This window comes from Dermacentor andersoni, chromosome 3 (genome assembly GCF_023375885.2).
Source record: "Dermacentor andersoni chromosome 3, qqDerAnde1_hic_scaffold, whole genome shotgun sequence".
NCBI classification, from domain to species: Eukaryota; Metazoa; Arthropoda; class Arachnida; order Ixodida; family Ixodidae; genus Dermacentor; species Dermacentor andersoni.
The window spans coordinates 84634720-84657322 of record NC_092816.1 but is presented as its reverse complement, the minus strand read 5'-3'; the positions used below and the strand labels follow the sequence as shown (position 1 = coordinate 84657322).

Below are 22603 nucleotides of genomic sequence, written 5' to 3'. Positions count from 1 at the left end.
ATACTTTCTCACAAGTGTATGCGCGCTTGTAGATTTATCTGTTCGCCATCGTGCATTTTTTCTACATTTAGCTCAAATTTACGATAGATTAGACATTTCAGTTCTGCAGCCACAGCGTGTGTGCAATTGTTGTTCCATGCGGGAGGGCTCCGTCAGGGGTTGCTGCCTTTCGCCCTCCCTTTCCTAATTGCTAAGGATGTACTCTTGAAATAAAGGTTTGCAAGTCAATTCAATTAACTCACGCCGGGAGTCGAACTCGCCGAAGCAACGCCGGCCTCTCGGCTTTCAGGCTTGCTGGCCGCCGAGCGATCGGCAGCCTCGGCACCGCTCAACTCGACGACACTCGGCAGTGTGTCGCTGTCGGTGACGCCCCGCTCCCGGTTCCCTCGACAGGTGGCTTCGTTCGCCACCAGTAGAAGTGCCTCGTTGGGAACCGACATGATGCGACGGAGAACATCTTGGTGACTGGCACCCTCCACTTTGGCCCCGTTTACCTGCGTTACGAGCGTGGCTCTTACATGGGTGCCTGAGACGAGTCGCAAAAGCCCGACGTGGTCCGCGGCGGAAGCTCGACAGCTGGAGCCAGAAGCTGTGCTGGAAAAGTTCTTTACAGTACACATAACAGTTGTTGGGATTGGCAAACATGTGCAAAGTCATTTTTTACATATATACATCGCTACGAAGTTTTATTTTGTGTTGAAAAGTACACTGTTACAATAAATATACTCACTCTTGCTGTTTCTCCTCACTCGCTAATTTTGAGTTCAAGTGTTTATCAGAATTGGTACAGAGGCTACATGTATAGCGATAAAGTGGCTCTCCTTCGGACGCTTTCTCCGTAGTTTTGTACTCGGTCCTTACTTTTGTAGAGTACTCGGCGTACTAATGATCCGCTTAGCCAAGTGTCACCTGGCAACAGAAGTGCACCCCCTTCCGTGTACCCCTACATCTGTGATTCACCTTTCCTCTTTAGCTTGTGCAGTAAACGTTCTTTCTCTATTTTTTTTATGCTTCGCCACGAGGCCTGGAACAAAGGGTCCCTTACCTCTGACGCGTTGCTATTTGCAAATTAATTTGGTGTAACATATGCATCTGAAGGTTATATGGAATTTCATGACTGGGCGGGGCATACTGTGAGTGTGCCCTTCTGCAACGCACTGTAAAGGACTTCTCCCGAGCTATGTACTAACGCTAGACTTCGCGTTGCGCCTGAAGCGGTCCGCCCACAATGAGCCAGACATCGAGGTCCGCTTTCCTTATCACCACTTATACTAGCGTCCTCTGCAAGCCAGCAGGCTGCCTTTTACAACATATGCGTAAGAACGCGAAGTGAACTGGGTACAATATAGCGAAGCTTTACCCCTCAAAACGAACGACGATACACCAGCTCTACTACAGTCATTGTCTAGTTGTCGCATTTCATGGTAAACAGCAAAGCATCCTCAAAAACAAATTTTAACACGGACTCCATTCTTCGCCTGTATTTCGTATCCATAATTGTGTGTGGATGTCTTGTTGGGATTTTTTGATCGAGCTCTACTGAACTGAACTGAACCGAAAGTTATTTGAAAAAATACTGCGGGGGACGAAGCCAAAAGCTGAATAAGCAAATTGAGGAGTCCGGACCACCCTACAGACACGTTGGCATAACGGTAGTTAAGGAAAAAAAAAGTACAAGCTTATACACTGTTGAGACAATACATAATACACAAGCACACGTAGTACATGCCGGCAGATATGAACACAGATACGCGTCTGCGTACATAACTGGTATATGCAACCAACACTTCTGATAAACGCTAAACTTAAAAGGGGGCCGACAGATGGAGTAGCACACCATGGTATAGAAGTTATAGAATTAGGGACAAAGTGCCCGAAGCAGAGGGACTTTATCCCTATTTGTGTAGCTTCTACGCCACTTCTGGTAAACATTGTAACTAAAAAATAGCAAGTGAGGAGAAGCAGCAAGAGTGAATATATTTATCGTAATATATCTTGCACTTTTCAAGAAAAAACAAAAAACGTCGTAGCCATGTATATATATATATATATATATATATATATATATATATATATATATATATATATATATATATATATATATATACAAAAAGTGACTTTGTACATGCTTGCCAATCCAAACTCTCACACCAAGGACATTAAACTTGTGTAAGGGAGTTCTCGTGCCCTTCAATTTCGAGTTATAGTCGTTTCCTTTGCCGCTGCCTGAAACCTATACCAAAGACTTTGAAAGCGCTTGGCTATGCGCGGTGCGCTTCTTTCGTGATACTGAGCCTTTTCATTTGCTTCAGTTTCAGCAGTTTCGTCTTGTTCCCCTTCGCATGCGTGCTGCACAAGATGAACGCCTTCAAACTCTACAATTCCCATCTTCGTTGACCACAGTTGTTCACGGTTACCTTTCTGTAGTGCTGCTGATTTTCTTATTTCCTCGTATTTTAATTTTTTTTCTCATCCTAACGTGCAGTGACTATCGGCTGTGCATATAAATTTATTATTTTCCTTGCCTTCTATCGCCTGTGGTTCTAGCTGGTTGAAGCGCTGGTACCAGTTGCTGTTATTCCTCGTGTATGAAACGCTATATCTCCACGATTGTGTATATTGTAGACGTTGTAGAAGTTGATACTCAGTATATGGTATTACGTGTCTACTGTGGAACTCCCGACATAGAATGGGCAGGAAGGCCCCCGTGTCGCCGCCCTTACACCGAATGCCTCTCACGTGGCACCTCGTGAAGTATTTGAAGCAAACTAACCTCAATAATGACGTCCTTGACTCGAAGTCCTGCAGCTTCGGCTGGACTTCCCTGCTCCACGGAGGCGACGAACTCCTGCTTACGTTCGGTGTCCTCGTGCAGCTTGAAACCGTAACCTACGAAGTCTGGACGGAGCACCATGCGGCATAGTCGTTCCGTCGGCCCAACCTCCGGTGACGCCACCTTGTCTGAAGTGACAGTGGCTACCGCGGCTGCGGGCGGGGTCTCGGTTGCAGGCGGGACGTCTTGCTGTGCAGCCATGCCCTCCTTGTTCTGTTTGTGAGGAAAAGAAAATTCGGCAGAATTATTGTTTGGGACGGCAAATGTAAGCCTTATGCTACGTGAAGAGGTTGTGAATAAATTTCACAGCACGAACGCACTTTTTTGGAGCCTAGGGTGCGAAACATTAATTACAGATTCTGTTCGACTCTTCATCTGCTACAACGCGTTCTGCAGCATGGTGATTACCGGCTTATACCCGGCCAGTCAGCAAGACGCGAAGAGAGAGAGAGAGAAAGCATGTCTTTATCGAAGTTCTAGGAATGGGATACGGCGCCTCCTCCTAGTTTTTAGCATCTGGAGGCTGAGGAGGGATATGGGGACATGGATGAAGGCGAGGCTGGTTTATAGATGTATTCCTTCAGCATCTCGCAAAATACGAAGCCGCAGAAACACCACCCCCATGCCCGCATGATCCACGCGATCGCGGACTGCACTGTCTACATGATTGACACACTTTTCTCCACACCATCTCCAGGACCGGCCCGCATTACCTCACTTGGCAAGAAACCGAGCCCGTCGAGAAGACACGCCACAACACGAAAAAAAAAAGCGATACGGGGTAAACATAGGAATTATTCGCTGAAGGCGTATATTTGCCGAACCGAGCACATTTTCGTACCGTTTGTTGTTTTATTGTGTGGTTACGCACAGAAGAGTGTTGGCCACCGGAACATCGCTAGCGGTAGGACAGATGGGACTGCACGTTAGCAGGTTCGTCGTACGAGTGCTCCTGTGTGTTTGTGGCGAATTTGGCAACCTCCGCTGTCACTGTCAGCCAAGTCCAGGAGGGCTCGGCTTGAAAACCTAGCTTTAAAATTTGGGGACATCTGCGTGACCTTCAGCACTTTCACAGCACGGACGATGAAACGCGCTTCTACGCCGCTCCTGCGGTGGTGATGCGCAGACGATTCAACGTTGAAGCGATCGGCTTGGGCGGCACTTGTCTGCGTCATAGCGGCATTGACACCTACAATGGAAGGAACCGGTTCTTAGCACCAATTGCGTGCCCGAGCTTGAACAGCTAACTCCGATAACCCTCCACGTTTTTCTGCGCGGATCATCTATACCAAGAGGTCGAGGTTGTCGTTTTTTCCCTATGTAGATCTAATTAGAGGAGATGTTGCGACATGGGTTTGGCCGAACGCCCAATGTCGAAAAATAAAAACAGTAAGAACTGGCTATAAGGCGAGAAGAAATTAATAAAGTGCATCCCTTTTGCCGTCCTGCGTGAACTGCCTGATATGGCCAGGATAAAACACATATATGTTAATTACGGGAGTCCCAATAAATTATTCTTGGATCTCGCTTGTGCAAATAACACTCACCGGGACGTTCGAAACGATCGATGCAAGATTAACTTCGCACAGAATAAAATGTTCAAGGAATAGAGTACAACTTTCTGTAATATACGGGACAAGAAACGCATATCTAGATGTATTGTAGAAGTCGCAACAAATTATCGAGGTCGCACCAATAGGAGCGCGCCGCACATATTACTGGAGAGCCCAACGCAATCATCTGTCCAGAAAAGTGTCAGCATGCTTTAGCGATTCGTCCGAACCCATTTATTTCTAAAGCGGTACATGCTCTTATAGATAGCGGACACCGCTTTCAAGAATAACTTCTTTGCGACGTACGCAATGTTGTGCTTATCCGCTACAGCATTTTCTGTGGTGGCCCCCGAAACACCACAGCTCTCAGAGTCAATGTAACGTCCTGAACGTTGCAGTGATTACTAAGCGCGAATGTTGCCCAATATCCAAGTGAGTTTTGCGCCCATATCCAAGATAAACATTGCCGCAGGCACATGAATCCAAATAACCGTGCCGGTGGTGGACAGTTTTTGTCTATGGGCAAAAGCGCTTATTTGACTACCATTAGCGCGTCTAGCCAATGTTCGTAATGTAACACCTAATGTTTTGAGACAACTTAGGTGTTACGCCCTATATCGAGCGCTTTTATACCAACAGTTCTGCGTTCTTTTGAGATACCTGCGAGCACACCATGTGTACGCGTGTGTTTTGACTTTATTTTGTATGGTCGCATAGGACAGAGATGCGTTCACTGGCACTACACTGGGGTTCAAAACTCTGTGCCACATAACTTAGTTTGCTTGCGCTTTCGGCATCCGCAGCGCGAGTGTTGAAATGGTGCTTAGGACGAAGTTTTATTCTCCGTCGCCGTAAGGGGAGGGTGCAGTTGCCATGTGGTCGTCGGACGACGACACGATAACGGCGACAGCTTGGCGGCGATCGCTGTCTTTGCCAGCATGACTGAAAGGAGTTACAGGCAATCTGAAGAGAATTAGAAATTTCAAACAGTTCTTTATTTACAGCTACGAAACGCAGACACAGACCACATGAAGAAGTCAAGGCGTCCCATCTTCTTCATGCTGTGTTTTCCGTTTGTCTGCGCTCTAAGTATGTCGAAATGCTAAAACCAATTACACCCACTATCTGCCGTAACTGCAAACTGCTGCAGCAGTAAAACTAATTCATGGATCGAAATCAAATTTGAAACACATTTTGTGTTATTATGCCTGCTGATTACTGTACAATTTAGTGTCCGAATGAGCGGCAACGGATAGAAGCGCATGAGTAGACTCCCCTGTTTTATTGTCTTTAGTCCTATTTACAAAAAAAAAAAAGAAATATATATATCTTCAATTATGTATGGCCTCACATGTGCAGGTCATAAATACCAGGTTCTCTAGCCGAGTGCCATCCGTGCGGTATAACCGAGCTCAGATTGGTCCACCTTCACTGATCAAATAGGGCACCACTGTATATTAAATGAGGCATACAACTCCTGCGGGACCCGCCGTGGTTACTCAGTGGCTATGGTGTTAGACTGCTGAGCACGAGGCCGCGGGATCGGATCCCGGCCACGGCGGCCGCATTTCGATGGGCGCGACATGCGAAAACACCCGTGTACTTAGATTTAGGTGCACGTTAAAGAACCCCAGGTGGTCGAAATTTCCGGAGTCCTCCACTACGGCGTGCCTCATAATCAGAAAGTGGTTTTGTCACGTAAAATCCCACAATTTAATTTTTAAATTTAACTCCTGCGGTGACGGTAGAGTATCCGCCTCCCGTGCAAGAGGACCGTGATTCAAATCCCGGGCCGCACAATTCTCCACCGGAAAATACCAGAAAAAAAAAAAACCGTGTGTTGAGAAAATTGCACAAACAGGCCTGGAGTGCGGCCTGATCCCGGTGACCAGAACCGGTAACGCACTCTCTCAACAGAGCAGGATTGGCCACCCTGGTGCAGTACTTGGCCACAACCTCCTATATGAACACAACAATCAAACCCCGGCCCTCAGTCCCCAGCAGCTGCGAAGCAACTGACCACAGCGGCGGTCAGACCTGCGACGCTGCAGAGGGTGCTAAGAATCCCTGGCTCCGGACAGGCCGCCATTGGAATATGAACCTGGCAACGTTTAAGGCTAGAACGTTATCTAGTGAGGCGAGTCTAGCAGTGCCATTGGAGGAATTAGAGGGCAGTAAATGGGATATAATAGGGCTCAGTGAAGTTAGGAGGCCAAAAGAAGCATATACAGTGCTAAAAAGCGGGCACGTCCTGTGCTACCGGGGCTTAGCAGAGAGACGAGAACTAGGAGTCGGATTCCTGATTAATAAGAACATAGCTGGTAACATACAGGAATTCTATAGCATTAACGAGAGGGTGGCATGTCTTGTGAAACTTAATAAGAGGTACAAAATGAAGGTTGTACAGGTCTACGCCCCTACATCTAGTCATGATGACCAGGAAGTCGAAAGCTTCTATGAAGACGTGGAAGCGGCGATGGGTAAAGTCAAAACAAAATACAGTATACTGATGCGCGATTTCAATGCCAGGGTAGGCAAGAAGCAGGCCGGAGACAAGTCAGTGGGGGAATATGGCATAGGCTCTAGGAATGGCAGAGGAGAGGTATTAGTAGAGTTTGCAGAACAGAATAATATGCGGATAATGAATACCTTTTTCCGCAAGCGGGTTAGCCGAAAGTGGACGTGGAGGAGCCCGAATGGTGAGACTAGAAATGAAATCGACTTTATACTCTGCGCGAACCCTGGCATCATACAAGATGTAGACGTGCTCGGCAAGGTGCGCTGCAGTGACCATAGGATGGTAAGAACTCGAATTAGCCTTGACTTGAGGAGGGAACGGAAGAAACTGGTACATAAGAAACCAATCAATGAGTTAGCGGTAAGAGGGAAACTAGAGGAATTCCGGATCAAGCTACAGAACAGGTATTCGGCTTTAACCCAGGAAGAGGACCATAGTGTTGAAGCAATGAACGACAATCTTATGGGCATCATTAAGGAGTGCGCAATAGAAGTCGGTGGTAACGCCGTTAAACAGGAAACCAGTAAGCTATCGCAGGAGACGAAAGATCTGATCAAAAAACGCCAATGTATGAAGGCCTCTAACCCTACAGCTAGAATAGAACTGGCAGAACTTTCTAAGTTAATCAACAAGCGTAAGACAGCGGACATAATGAACTATAATATGGATAGAATTGAACAGGCTCTCAGGAACGGAGGAAGCCTAAAAGCAGTAAAGAAGAAACTAGGAATAGGCAAGAATCAGATGTGTGCGTTAAGAGACAAAGCCGGCAATATCGTTACTAATATGGATGAGATAGTTCAAGTGGCTGAAGAGTTTTGTAGAGATTTATACAGTACCAGTAGCACCCACGACGATAAGGTGAGAGAGAATAGTCTAGAGGAACTTGAAATCCCACAAGTAACACCGGAAGAGGTAAAGAACGCCTTGGGAGCTATGCAAAGGGGGAAGGCAGCTGGGGAGGATCAGGTAACAGCAGATTTGTTGAAGGATGGTGGGAACACTGTCCTAAAAAGGTTGGCCGCCCTATATACACAATGCCTCATGACCTCGAACGTACCGGAATCTTGGAAGAATGCTAACATAATCCTAATCCATAAGAAAGGGGACGCCAAAGACTTGAAAAATTATAGACGATCAGCTTACTGTCCGTTGCCTACAAAGTATTTACTAAGGTAATCGCAAATAGAATCAGGAATACCTTAGACTTCTGTCAACCAAAGGACCAGGCAGGATTCCGTAAAGGCTACTCAACAATAGACCATATTCACACTATCAATCAGGTGATAGAGAAATGTGCGGAATATAACCAACCCTTATATATAGCCTTCATTGATTACGAAAAAGCATTTGATTCAGTCGAAACCTCAGCAGTCATGGAGGCACTACGGAATCAGGGTGTAGATGAGCCATATGTAAAGATACTGGAAGCTCTCTATAGCGGTTCCACAGCCACCGTAATCCTCCACAAAGAAAGCAACAAAATCCCAATAAAGAAAGGCGTCAGACAGGGAGATACGATATCTCCAATGCTATTCACAGCATGTTTACAGGAGGTATTCAGAGACCTGGAGTGGGAAGAATTGGGGATAAAAGTTGATGGAGAATACCTTAGCAACTTGCGATCCACTGATGATATTGCCTTGCTGAGTAACTCAGGAGACCAATTGCAATGCATGCTCACTGACCTGGAGAGGCAAAGCAGAAGGGTGGGTCTGAAAATTAATCTACAGAAAACTAAAGTAATGTTTAACAGTCTCGGAAGAGAACAGCAGTTTACGATAGGTAGCGAGGCACTGGAAGTGGTAAGGGAATACATCTACTTAGGGCAGGTAGTGACCACGGATCCGGATCATGAGACTGAAATAACCAGAAGAATAAGAATAGGCTGGGGTGCGTTTGGCAGGCATTCTCAAATCATGAACAGCAGGTTGCCACTATCCCTCAAGAGGAAAGTGTATAACAGCTGTGTCTTACCAGTACTCACCTACGGGCCAGAAACCTGGAGGCTTACGAAAAGGGTTCTGCTGAAATTGAGGACGACGCAACGAGCCATGGAAAGAAGAATGATAGGTGTAACGTTAAGGGATAAGAAAAGCGCAGATTCGGTGAGGGAACAAACGCGGGTAAATGACATCTTAGTTGAAATCAAGAAAAAGAAATGGGCATGGGCCGGACATGTAATGAGGAGGGAAGATAACCGATGGTCATTAAGGGTTACGGACTGGATTCCAAGGGAAGGGAAGCGTAGTAGGGGGCGGCAGAAAGTTAGGTGGGCGGGTGACATTAAGACGTTTGCAGGGACAACATGGCTACAATTAGTACATGACCGGGGTAGTTGGAGAAGTATGGGAGAGGCCTTTGCCCTGCAGTAGGCGTAACTAGGCTGATGATGATGATGATGACAATGTTTGGGACGAAGCCATCCTCAAGCAGCCTTGCGCTTCGTATACGAATTTTTACAGTTAGCATCACCTCATTCGTACTCATCCGGATGGGCTACGCCCCCCTCCCCCCTACAGTCAGGCTAGAAATTTTACACTATGGCAAAAATCGAAGTGCTGGATACTAACACACGAGTCAAGTCGAACATCTCAAGGAGCATTTACAGCGTCAGCTATTAGCAGTCCATCCAACTTGTCGCCGTCATTCGTAATCCCACTTGTTTACTCGAATAAACAAAACCTCCGCTGCTAGTCAAGGAAGGTTAAGTTCACAAACGTATTTGCAATAAATTCTCACATCAGGAAAGTGTAGGTATCGGGGTCACACTTCGCAGATAGCCAATAGAGCCTATGTAGACAGCAGTGAGTCTATTAAATGTCGCCTAATAAAATATCAAAGCCAGTAATTAAGCAAATTGCCAATAACCCTGAAAGCGCAGCTGGGTGCTGCGGCAGCCCGACAAGCGCAGGTTCTGTTAATATACCTGCAGTAACAGAGGAGACAAAGCTTGACAATTCGTACGAGTCCATGGTAAAGATACCAGCATGCCGGAAACGGGACAAAGAATCCGTCCTTGTCGTCACCCTGTAATTAGATCTTACTATCGATCCCCGCAGGTAGGCAAAAAAAAGCAAAAAAAAGAAACTCGCAGTTTCTACTGAAAGGCGAAGCACCGATTCCAGTAGCAAATCAGTGGATAGCTGTGCGAAGTAAGGATAGTAGTTTTAGTGGCCGTATAAACATTCCCTTGCTAACTAAATTAACGATGTTAGAACGTGTAAGCGTGACTGAACGGGGACGTAGGAAGAAACAGACACACAGAAACAGCGCTGTCATTGTGTGGCTGCTTCGCACGTCCTTGTTCAGTCGCGCTTGCACATTACATCATGTATTCAAACCAAGTAGCCCGTCAACGTGTTTTAAATAAATTAATCATCATGGTGTCACGCGCGCACATTTAAACCTGAACACACCTCGCTCGACGAGCGCGGAAACTCGCTGTCAAAATTCTAGAGTGAGGAATCGCGGTAGCAGCAAGCGAATTGACCTTCATGCATCTCTCGCCTAAACGCGAACGAAACGTCAAAAGCACAGCGCATACGAAGCTACAGGCACTACGAGCACTATTGCAAACATCGCAGATCGCTTTGAAGGTGAAGCCCGCGTGGGCGCGCACTTTGGCCACGTCGGAGATTGCTTTCGAGACACACGAGCGCCGGCAACACGTCCCTACGGCGTCCGCCAAGGCGTCTACTATGGCGTCCGCGATTCGCGTGGCCAGCGCCATAGTAGACGCCGCGGTTGTCTCCACTCTGTGCCGAACCTTAGCAGCCGCCGGAGAAGAACGACCCTCCTCCTTCGCCTGACCATCCCCCCGCCTCGCGCGCTACAGGAGAGAGCACGCACCCGGACCGCATTCCTCGCCCGCGCACGCGAGATTGAACCGCGTTCGCCGCCTCACCCTCACACGCTTTCACTCCCACATGCAGCATACACCATAAACCGTCGCCGCACATACGCGCGGCGACCGTTTTATCGCCCTTGAACTTTATACGGAACCTCAGAGCGACGGCGACGGCAGAAATGCGCCTGGAGTGTCCATATAATTGCCATCGCAATAAAGAAATCACGCAGAAACTTCTCTGGGAGCTGACTAAGTATGCGTAAGCATTGTACCACTTGATCATCTCCATGCAGCCCGTTGTCATTATCAATATTATGAAACTTGATCTGACCAGTATGAAGCTTATGAACCCTTACCAGTCTTTATCAGCCTTATCGAATTACATCCGACCCTTATCAACCCTTATCGGAAGTTATCAGTTTTATCGGACTCAATCCGACGCTTATAGACCCTTTTTGGTTGGTATTAAACTTAGCGCAATTGGCCCTATCATTACCAACCCTTACCTGTCCTTATCAACATTATCGGACCTTATTCGATCCTTATCAACTCTTATCCGTCCTTGTGAAAATTATCGGGCTTGATCTGAAGATGATCAACCGTTATCAGTGCTTATTAACATTACCGGAATTGATCCGACCATTATAAGCCCTTATCGCTCTGTAGCACCTAATCCATTCTCGTCGAACCGCTATGAACCGTGATGAGACCCATTTAATGAATGCATGGAGATGATCAAGGCGCACAATGCTTACGCATACTTACAGTCCGGTACACCTTTAGCAAAAAGGGGAGGCCCCGCCCAGATGACCGAAGCGTGACAGCCGATTGCCTCCACGACTAAAATAGTCCCGCTCAAGAAACCGTACTTCTAAAACGCGTAATTATCGGTATAAAAAAGGACTTTTGTATTTTGATGACTCGTTTGGTAGAGCTCTCGTGATTGGAATGCTACAGCACGTGCTGGATCGCGAACCCCGTGCCTTCTAGAATGATGCACGTCGTCTGCTTTTTAGCTGCATTACAAGGTAGAACAGGAGAAAGAGCATGCCTCTGGCAAGTGCATGGCTTTTGCGCTGGTCTACATGTGCAGGGCACAGTTACTGTTCTTTTTCCGAGCTGAAAATGAATCAGTTGTCATTTGACATGTACTTAAAAAAACAATGGATTTTTCGAAACCATTACAAACCTGGGGCGAGAAGACAATCGACGCAGGAAAGATACAAAAATACTTCATGCATCGTTTTAAATAGATACTCTTGGTTTCAAATAGCATAAGATTGATATTTTTTGGGTTTCGTGTTCTCACAAACTTATTTTCATGAATGTGAGTGGCTTTTCCTTTCTTTTGTTCCTTCTGGATTTTTTTTCTACAAGCCTGCAGTCTCAACAGTTCGCGTAGCGTAACGTCAGCGGTTCTCGCTGCAATCTTTCGTCGCCGGATCACGGCTCAGAATAAACCCTCACGGCACAAGTGGTGCATCGTAAGCGCGCAATAATATTTCCGGCATGATATACGGCCACAAAAAGTTTGGGTATTCAATCGGACGAGGGGCAGATGCACTCGACTGACGCGATTCGGCCCAGCTCGAAGCGCGGGCGGCCATCTTCTCCATCGGCGGGGTCACCGGCCATCCGGCTCGTGACGCCAGTCTAGAGTGCGCGCCCATTGGTGAAGGCTCGTGTGGATCCGCCTTGGAGGAGTAAACGCCCCTTTTTTTCTAAAGTTGTACCCGACTACAGACAACTCCCAGAGAAGTTTCTGCTTGAATTTTTCGCTTTGCTTTCTTTTGACCGCCAGGGGGGATCGGCAGTAAGATCTAATTACTCGGTGACGACCAGGCCTCACCACTCCTTATCACCCTATCAAGTAACTGACTGCTCATTTCTTTGTGTTGCGAGACTTCAAGCGCCCCAGTGGAAGGTGTATCCCGCGACCATTGAAACGCGACGTTGATGTAGCGGGTATGGCATTCAATTTTCTTAGAATCGGAATTTTCCTGATGTCTATAATACACCAAGTCGGCTCTAAATGTGGTTCTACAGATGGCTTTTATTACAACATCGACAAATATTTTCACAAAGACTCAAGAGAAATAATGTGTTATGCATTATTTTCCTTGAGTGATTCGTCTTACTTGACGGACAGGTTTCCTCGTTTGGTAGGCATAAAAATGCTTACGCATTTCAAAGAAAATGCATGAAAACGAAGCTTTCTATGAAGCAAGTACACCGCTAACCACTACGTACCGAATTTGAAAATCTAGTAATTACGCAGCTTTCAATGAGCCTTGGGAAGGTGGGCTGGTGCAGCGGCGGTGAGCTACGAGCCCTATAAACATCTATTAAGTAACTATATTGACATGGAACGCAACTTTGAATCCTTTTTACGAAGAATTCAGCATCACCTTAAACATTTCGTTTAGAGGTGTTGACCGCTTACAGGCGTTGGCGAATGACAACTGACGCTGTTTTCTATGCATTCTACATAGGATTTCCTTTCTGTGGTCTGTTGATGATTTCACATCTACAAAACTTTACGGCAGCTACGATTCAAAACATTATTTGCTAGGCTTTGCCACCTTATACAACCGCAGTACTTTCTCTGGCAAAGCTTTAAATAACGGAATAATTCTTTCTCGTTATACTTGACCAAGAAGATATTGCGAATTAAATTTCGCAACATTTAGTTAGCGGCACATGTCTTTTAGCCTACTTTCACTGTTCGCACAAAACAAAAAGAAACAACAGAAGAACCACGAGAACTTTGCCCAAAGTGCACAGTAAATACAACGATTGCTCAAGCGCCGCGCGGTTTGTCCGACGGACGAGGCGAACTGACGACACAGCCGGAGAAGTAAAACCAGCGTCCGGGTTATACGAAGTGCCTGAATATACGCCACATACGGATTCCATGAAGCTCCACACTACCTTTTGATTATAGTGGTTAGAATACGCACACAGCTGCTCATCATACGTGCATATTTTCCCCGTCATCACATGCACTAGATGGGATTCTGCATGCGCAAACAAGAGGGAGAATCTACGTGTCGTAGCGCACTTCGATTTCGATCAGCGCCCCTGCGGCTGAAGGCCCTCTTTTCTAACAGAACACGCGCTTGAAAGTGGCTACATGTGTTAAACAGGGCATAGATAAAAGGTTACAGCAGAATGTACGCAAAGGGCAGAAGAATCGCCCTTCGAAACACGAACTAGGCAACAGTGATGCACATGAAACGCAAACAGTTTGCATGCAATGGCTAATAATACAGCTGTAGTAACAGCTATAGGCAAGCTCCAGCAATGGCGTGGCGGTATAGTCGCTCACTGCCGCGCTGTGGCCTCGGGTTCCATATTCTATCGCTTTTTTTTTTTGCGGCAGTTTGTCTGACGTGGAAGAAACCTTTTCGACACTTTGAACTGGCAATGACAAATGACAGCACGCAATGCGTCCTCACTACCGCTTGACAGTCACGTTTATTGAATTCGCGGGCCACGCGTATAGGCGCATTTACTGCGTGGCTTACATTTATTCTGGTGTGTTTTTCCAATGCGTGCTGTTGCGCAGGTAAAAACAGCGCAGTGAACTTCAACGTGTGACCCGAGGGTACGAGAGATGTGTTTATCCTGCAGCAGGAAGAATGCACTGCTTGCTGTCATCGCGCCTTTACAGATTTACACGGTGACGACAAGGCCTCATCACGCCTTATCATCCCATCAAGTAATTGACTGCTTATCTCTTTGTGTTGCTGACAAGGAAATTTATTGACCCGTAGGCACGCTTACAACTGTGGTATGAACGAAAAGTACAATATAAAGTACATCACATGTAATACATCATACTTGATGTAAAGAAAACAGATTAACAAATGGAATAATAAATGGTGTCTACTTGACACTGGCTTTGCCACACACAACAATATCAACAACAACAACAAAACTCATTACCGCATCCACGCAAAAGCATTATTGTCAGCCTCGAATTTATGAAAGGTACCCGGGGCACATACAGATACAGTCTGAACTCAGGCAACAGAATTGAGCATTATTCTGGCTGTAGAAAGACTTTGCCTCGGGAGACGGTTATGTACCGCGTAGACCAGCGGCGAAGAAACTCGGCTGTTGCGCGACGTCAAGCGCATAAGCCCTCATTATAGATCGGTGACACTGTGGTTGGTGAAGGAACGCCCCAGCGGAAGGCAAATTCAGCGACCACCGATACGCAACGAGGATGTGGCGTATTTGGCGTTGCATTTTCTTAAAATCAGAATTTTCCTGAAGTCTACAATGCACCAAGTCGGCTCCAAGTGTGGTTCTTGGGATGGCTTTTATTCCAACATCAACAAATATTTGCACAAAGCCTCAATTGAAATAATGTTTTATTCATTTTTTCTTTAATATGATTCGTCTTACGTGACGGACAGGTTTCCTCGATTGGTAAACATAGAAATGCTTACGCATTTTAAAGAAAATGCATGAAAATAAAATTCTGTATGAAGCAAGTAGTCCGCTAAACACTGCGGGGTGAATTTGAAAATCTAGTCATTACGAAGCTTTCAATGAGCCTTGGAGGGTGGGCTGGTGCAGCGGCGAAAAAGGTTTTTACCACGTCAGGTGAATGGCTGCAGACAAAAAATAAAATAAAACAAAATAAATAAAAAAGATGTAATAAACTGTTATCTAACCCAGGTGCCTAGCATATTAATCGGAGATCTTACCGCAATGCTAAGAGCGGCCGACTTCCAATATTTTCTCAACTACTGATTGCAACCTGTTCAGATTTCTGCCACTATAGCGTCTTTTTTGTGTTAATTTCGAAAGCTTGCCCTTAGGCATAATACAGAGAATTTTAACAGTACACGATCAGACTTAATTCATCCAAAAAAAAAAAAAAAAAAACCAAAAGTGAACAATGATATGGTGCATGAATCTAACGTTCAACGTCGGGTGGGTGGCCAGGCCTAAGGCCTGTTGCCCGGAGTTCGCGGAAACGGTTTAGGGGAAGTCCTGGGCACGTCCATTGTAGGCGTGTCACTGTCACATTTTGGATTGTAATGTGGCAAAAGGGACGTGATTTTCCGTAGGGACCTCTGCTATAGAGGTCTCCTAGATAAGAAGCAATACGGGGTAGGATTCCTAATCTATAACGACATAGCGGGCAACATTGACGAAATCTGCAGCATTGATGAGAGGCTAGCGGCAGTCATAATCAAGCTTAATAAGAGGTATAGATTAAAGGAAGTAAAGCCTACGCTCCAACATCCAGTCGCGATGATGAGGAAGTATATCAGCTTTATGAAGATGTTGAATTAGCGATGAGAAAAGCGCAAACTCATTATACTATAGTAATGGGCGACTTCAATGCAGAAGTGGAGAAAAAGCAGGCTGGAGAACAAGCAATTGGCAACTATGGCGTCGATTCTAGGAACGCTAGAGGAGAGACGCTGGTACAATTCGCAGAAAGAATAATGAATACCTTTTCAGGTAACGTAGCAACAGAAATTGTACCTGGAAAAGCCGTAATGGTGAAAAAAGAAATGAAATTGACTTCATACTTTCTGCTGATCCAAGCATAGTGAAGCATGTAGAAGTGATAGGTAGGGTAAAGTGCAGTGATCATAGGTTAGTGAGGGCTAGCATTCACCTCAATTAAAGGGAGAAAGAGCAAAATTGATCAAGAAGAAACAGGTCAACCTTGAGGCAGTAAGAGTAAAAGGAGACAAATTCAGGCTGGTACTTGCAAACAAATATGCAGCCTTAGAACAGAGTGTTGATGACCACGTAGAGCTAATGAATCAAACCGTAACTAGGTTGGCTTCAGAGGCGGGAATTGAAGTGGGAGGCAAGGCACCAAGGCCACCAGTAGGCAAGCTCTCCCAAGTAACACACGACCTAATCAAGAAACAACAAAAAATGAAAGTGTCCAACTCGAGAGATAAGATAGAATTCGCGGAACTGTCAAAACTGATGAACAAGGCGAAAATAAGTGATATTAGAAACTATAACGTGGGAAAGACTGAAGAAGCCATAAAAAATGGATGCAGCCTGAAATCAGTGAGAAAGAAACTTGGCATAGGACAAACCAAGATGTATGCACTAAAAGATAAGCAGGGTAATATCATCAGTAATCTCGAAGATATAGTAAAAGCAGCGGAAGAATTCTATACTGACCTGTACAGTACCCAGAGGAGACAGGCTACCTCCATTACAAACAGTAATGAACAGGATACAGAAAATCCTCCTATAACTAGCAATGAGGTCAGAAGGACCCTGCAAGACATGAGATGAGGAAGAGCGGCAGGAGAAGATGGAATAACAGTCGATTTAATCAAAGATGGAGGAGACATAATGCTTGGAAAACTGGTGAATCAAACTGGAAGAACGCAAACATTATTCTAATCCACAAAAAGGGAGACGTTAAAGAATTGAAACATTATAGCCCCATTAGCTTACTCTCAGTATTATATAAAATGTTTACCAAAATAATCTCCAATAGAATATGGGCAACACTGGACTTTAATCAACAAAGGGAACAGGCTGGCTTCAGGAAGGGATCCTCTACGATGGATCACATCCATGTCATTAATCAGGTAATCGAGAAATCCGCAGAGTATAATAAGCCTCTCTATATGGCTTTCATAGATTACGAAAATGCATTTGATTCAGTAGAGATACCAACAGTCATAGCAGCATTACGTAATCAAGGAATACAGAACGCTCACGTAAATACCTTGGAAAATATCTACAGAGGTTCTACAGCTACCTTAATTCTACACAAGAAAAGCAGGAAGATACCTATAAAGAAAGGGGTCAGACAGGGAGACACAATCTGCGCGTGGAAGAAGTATTCAAGCTGTTAACTTGGAAGGCTTAGGAGTAAAGATTGACGGCGAATATCTCAGCAACTTTCGGTTTGCCGATGACATTGTTCTATTCAGCAACAATGCAGACGGGTTACAATAAATGATTGAGGACCTCAACAGAGAGAGTGTAAGAGTGCGATTGAAGATTAGTATTCAGAAGACAAAGATAATGATAAGTAGCCGGGCAAAGGAACAAGAGTTCAGGATAGCTAGCAGGGCTCTAGAGACTGTGAAGGAGTACGTTTACCTAGGTCAATTAATGACAGGGAACGCAGATCATAAGGAAATTCACAGAAGAATAAGAATAGGTTGGATCGCATACGGAAGACATTGCCAGCTCCTGACTGGAAGCTTACCATTATCATTGAAAACGAAGGTGTACAATCAGTGCATTTTACCAGTGCTGACACATGGGGGCTAGGCTTGGAGACTGACAAAGAAGCTTGAGAACACGTTAAGGACCACGCAAGGGGCGATGGAACTAAGATTGCTAGGCATAACGTTAAGAGACAGAAAGAGAGCGGTTTGGATCAGAGAGCAAACGGGTATAGACGACATTCTAATTGACATCAAGAGAAAAAAATGGAGCTGGGGAGGTCATGTTAGACAACCGTTGGACCATTAAGGTTACACAATGGGTACCAAGAGAAGGGAAACAAAATCGAGGATGACAGAAGACTAGGTGGAGCGATGATATTAGGAAATTCGCGGGCGCTCGTTGGAATCGGTTGGCGCAGTACAGGGGTAATTGGAGATCGCAGGGAGCCTTCATGCTGCAGTGCACATAAAACAGGATGATGATGATGATGATGATGATGATGATGATGATGATGCATCGTAGGGACTGGTACTGCATGCAGTGGGGAGAGAGCCGTCATAGACGGTGTGAGCGCAACCCCGACACGCAGCCTCCGTAGCGTAACCTCCTATCGGTGGCTTAACCAACCAGGGAGGTTTTACCCACACGGAGGTATAAGAGCTCGTGTGGGAGGTATGTCGGAGGTTTTCTTTTTCGCGAATCAGTTGTCCGCATTCACCTTCCGGAAAATACGGACGTGGACAAGTGGCGTTCCCGAAGGCCAATTTTTGAGCACGTGACATAAATTTTCTACTCTGACCTTTTATCTGTAACGTTCGGAACTCTTACAGCCACTTCTACCCGTCCATTTTGTTAAAAAATCGAGCTGTCAGCGACGTTGGAAACGATTTCAATCAATGTGAACGTAGCTCCTTCCTTACCTTTGCGCAGAACCTCGCGTATACAGTATTTGCTAGATTTCTTAAACGGAACAGCATCGAAGCATCAGTGTGTGCAGACATGACGGCAAATGCTTTCAAACGTACTCAGAAGCATGAAGTCTCATACGACGCCGTAACACGCGCTACCAATTATCCATGTTTTACAGTGAAGCTGTATACCTCTATCCCCTATGCATTTGTCGTGTCCGAAACCAAAAATAAGGGCTGATCCAGGAGGCAGAGCAATACAGGACCGTCGCGCGGCAGAGGTGAAACAGTATTCAAGCACTCCGTCAATAATAATAATAATAATAATAATAATAATAATAATAATAATAATAATAATAATAATAATAATAATAATAATAATAATAATAATAATAATAATAATAATAATAGGCGTCTAATAAAGTACCCATGAATCACCTCGAGGGTCTTGGTGCTGGCCCACTCGGCAAAACAATACACGGGAAGAACCAATGCAGGCTCACTCTCACACATACACACACCCACACATAAAAAAGAATAATAATTTCCCGAATACAGATTTTTAACAGAGCATAAGATGTGTACACGAAGAGAATACACAGCAATAGTGGATAAACAGAAAAAAGGGGTACAAAAAGACGGAACACACAACATATATGAGAGTCTTTGTTCAGTTACTGAAATTCCTCTGCAACTCTTTTCAGGAAATTATTAACGTTAGGCATGAAGATATCCAGCCACTCTGAATGGGCGTTATATTTTGCCTGCACTCTAGATGGAGGGTCGCAAAGATCGGAAGGCTGAAAGGTGCGCTGTTTCCTTGTGCCTTTTTGCGGAATGTAAAAGCACACATTAAAAAGCAAGTGCGAGCAGCAGATTTTTCCATGTGTAATGAAGAAAGGAAGAGAATGGCATACCGATCATCATCAAGGGCGGAGGGCACGAGACCGGCGTTCGAACACCACCATCTTGCTCTCCGCGTTCACTGTTCCGAGCTACCGCCCGTTTGTTGGACTCGCTCAATAAACTTCCTTACATTTGGTGGATCGTGCTGGGTACGCACATCGTCGGCACCCTGGAACTCCGATCCCGCACGTTGCACTCGACCATGCAAGCTGACGCAGCCCAACAGCCGCCACCTCTCCCGGCCGCCGTTTGTCCCGGCCCCGTTCGCCAGCGAGACCCCCCGGTATTTTCGGGTACGGAAGACCAGGACGTCGAGGACTGGCTGTCGTCCTACGAAAAAGTTAGTGGACCCAACAAGTGGGATGACGCTGCTAAGTTGAGTACCGCGAACTTTTACTTGGCTGGCGTGGCGAAGCTGTGGTATACGAACCACGAATCGGAATTTGAAAACTGGTCTGCTTTCAAGGAGGCAATATCTGCCGTTTTCGGTCGCCCTGCCGTGCGGAAGTTACGCGCCGAGCAACGGCTGCGCACACGGGCACAGGAACCGAATGAAACATTTACCGCCTATATTGAGGACGTACTCGATCTCTGCAGGCGCGCCGATGCCTCAATGAGCGAAAGTGCCAAAATACAGCACATCATGAAGGGCGTCGACGACGATGTCTTTCAGATGCTTCTTGCGAAGTCTCCTGGCACTGTGTCTGAAGTTGTAACTCTTTACCACAGCTATGACGAGTTGAGAAGGCAGCGGGCTCTCACCCGACGTTCATCTCAGACGTACAATCAACCGCTCGCTGCACTGGACATCATGCCTGACCAGTCATACCTTATCGCACAAATGAAAGAATTTGTGCGTGAGGAGGTGGCCCGTCAGTTGTCTCTCCTGCCGTTTGCTCAGCGTCAGGAGCTCCCACAACAGCAGCAACTGCAGCGACCAATCCCGTTGGCTCCCGTGCTTCGACACGTCATTCAAGAGCGGATTTCCGAGGCCATGCCGGTGCCCATTCAGCAGCAACCTGTCGCCGCGCCTCTTAGTTACGCTGAGGTAGTAAAGCGGCAGCAGCTTCAACAGCCCTCACCACCCCATGGTGTGTCGTATGCTGCAGCCCCGATTCAGCCGTCCGTGACATGGTCTGCTCCCATCCCTGCAAATCCCTGGCGAACGCGCGACAACCAGCCGATCTGTTTTGCGTGCGGTGGCCCTGGTCATATCGCCCGATTCTGCCGCCGTCGCGCGCCAGGATATTCAGACGCCCGTTCACCGGACTACATAGATCGTCCCCGCTCTCGTTATGAAGATCCGGGTCCCCAAACAAGCACGTCTTCACGTGACTATCCGCAACCCACGTCTCGTCGCTCACCTTCACCCCGTCGCCGCTCCTTGTCGCCCATGCGTCGTCGACCAGCCCCTGAAAATGAGGGAAACTAGCCTCCGCAGTTCGTGAGGCAAGAACTGCGCTGTCGAAATGCTCAAGTCCTCGAACTTTGCCGTCGAATATTGTCGAAGTTTTCGTAGAAGGCATCCGTGCATATGCTCTTGTCGATACCGGTGCTGCCGTTTCTGTTATAGACGCCACACTTTGCCGCAAGCTTCGGAAGGTGACCACGCCTCTTGAGATGATGCCCTTACGTACAGCGAATGGAGACCCTGTTCGGCCTATAGCTGCCTGCACTGCTCGACTTATTATAGCTAAAGAGCACTACATTGTCGAGCTTATCGTCCTTTCCTCTTGCTCGCACGACATTATACTTGGCTGGGACTTTCTATCGTATAATCACGCCGTTATTGATTGTGCCAGATCTGAACTTGAGCTCTTCCCCTTGTGTGACGAGTCCTACTACCCCGCTCATCAAGCCGCACACAAAATAGTCGTCACAGAAGACACAGAAATTCCGCCGACAGCAGCTGTTTTGCTCCCCGTATTCTGCAACAGCATATGTGATGAAGCTGCATTCTTTGAACCATCACGCCTTCTTCTAAATCGGAAGCCACTTCTTTTGCCTTTTTCGACCCTCTCTATTTAGAATGGAACAAGCGCTCTCTGCCTCACAAATCCTCTTCCATATCCCATCAGACTGATTAAAGGTGAATCCCTTGGATGCGTGCCACCCATTGATATCGGCCAAATTTTTTCCGTGCAGCAAGATTCAGCTCGACGCGACCTCGACGTCATCAGTGCTCTTACCCCTTCTGATGTTCCAGCTGCTGACCTATTCGATTCGTCCATCGCAGACGGACTGTCCCCATTTGAACGCTCTGCTCTTCTCCAGCTGCTCTACCAGTTCCGCGACTCCTTCGATGTTGCCCAACGTGCCCTTGGCCGAACTTCTACCATTGTTCACAACATCGACACCGGCTCCAACTCGCCAGTGCGACAACGCCCTTACCGCGTCTCCACCGCGGAACGTCAAGTTATTACCGACCAGGTTGACGATATGCTTAAACGCGACGTAATTCGCCCTTCACAAAGCCCGTGGGCATCCCCTGTGGTTCTCGTTAAAAAAAAGGATGGATCGATTCGCTTCTGCGTGGATTACCGGCGCCTAAACAAGGTCACTCGAAAAGACGTGTACCCTTTACCCAGAATTGACGATGCCCTTGATTGCCTACAAGGTGCCGAGTTTTTTTTGTCGTTAGATTTGCGTTCCGGGTATTGGCAGGTACCTTTAGCAGAGGCCGACCGTTCAAAGACAGCCTTCGTCACGCCTGACGGTCTATATGAATTCAATGTCATGCCCTTCGGCCTCTGCAATGCGCCTGCCACCTTCGAACGCATGATGGACTCGGTTCTGCGGGGTTTGAAGTGGCACATGTGTCTCTGCTATCTCGACGACATTGTTGTCTTTGCG

The 22603-nt window shown here is 46.4% G+C and overlaps 1 protein-coding gene across 1 annotated transcript in view; it reads right to left on the bottom strand.

The window, feature by feature from the left end:
* Positions 1-233: 233 nt before the first annotated feature.
* The window catches only part of LOC126543000 (Na(+)/H(+) exchange regulatory cofactor NHE-RF2-like), a 49792-nt gene continuing 27422 nt past the window's right edge, over positions 234-22603 (bottom strand). The window contains exons 2-3 of the mRNA XM_050190147.3: positions 2774-3046; positions 234-494 (exon numbers count right to left, since the gene is read on the bottom strand). Of these exons, the coding sequence (XP_050046104.2) occupies positions 234-494; positions 2774-3046 (534 nt within the window). The remainder of the gene's footprint in view (positions 495-2773; positions 3047-22603) is intronic.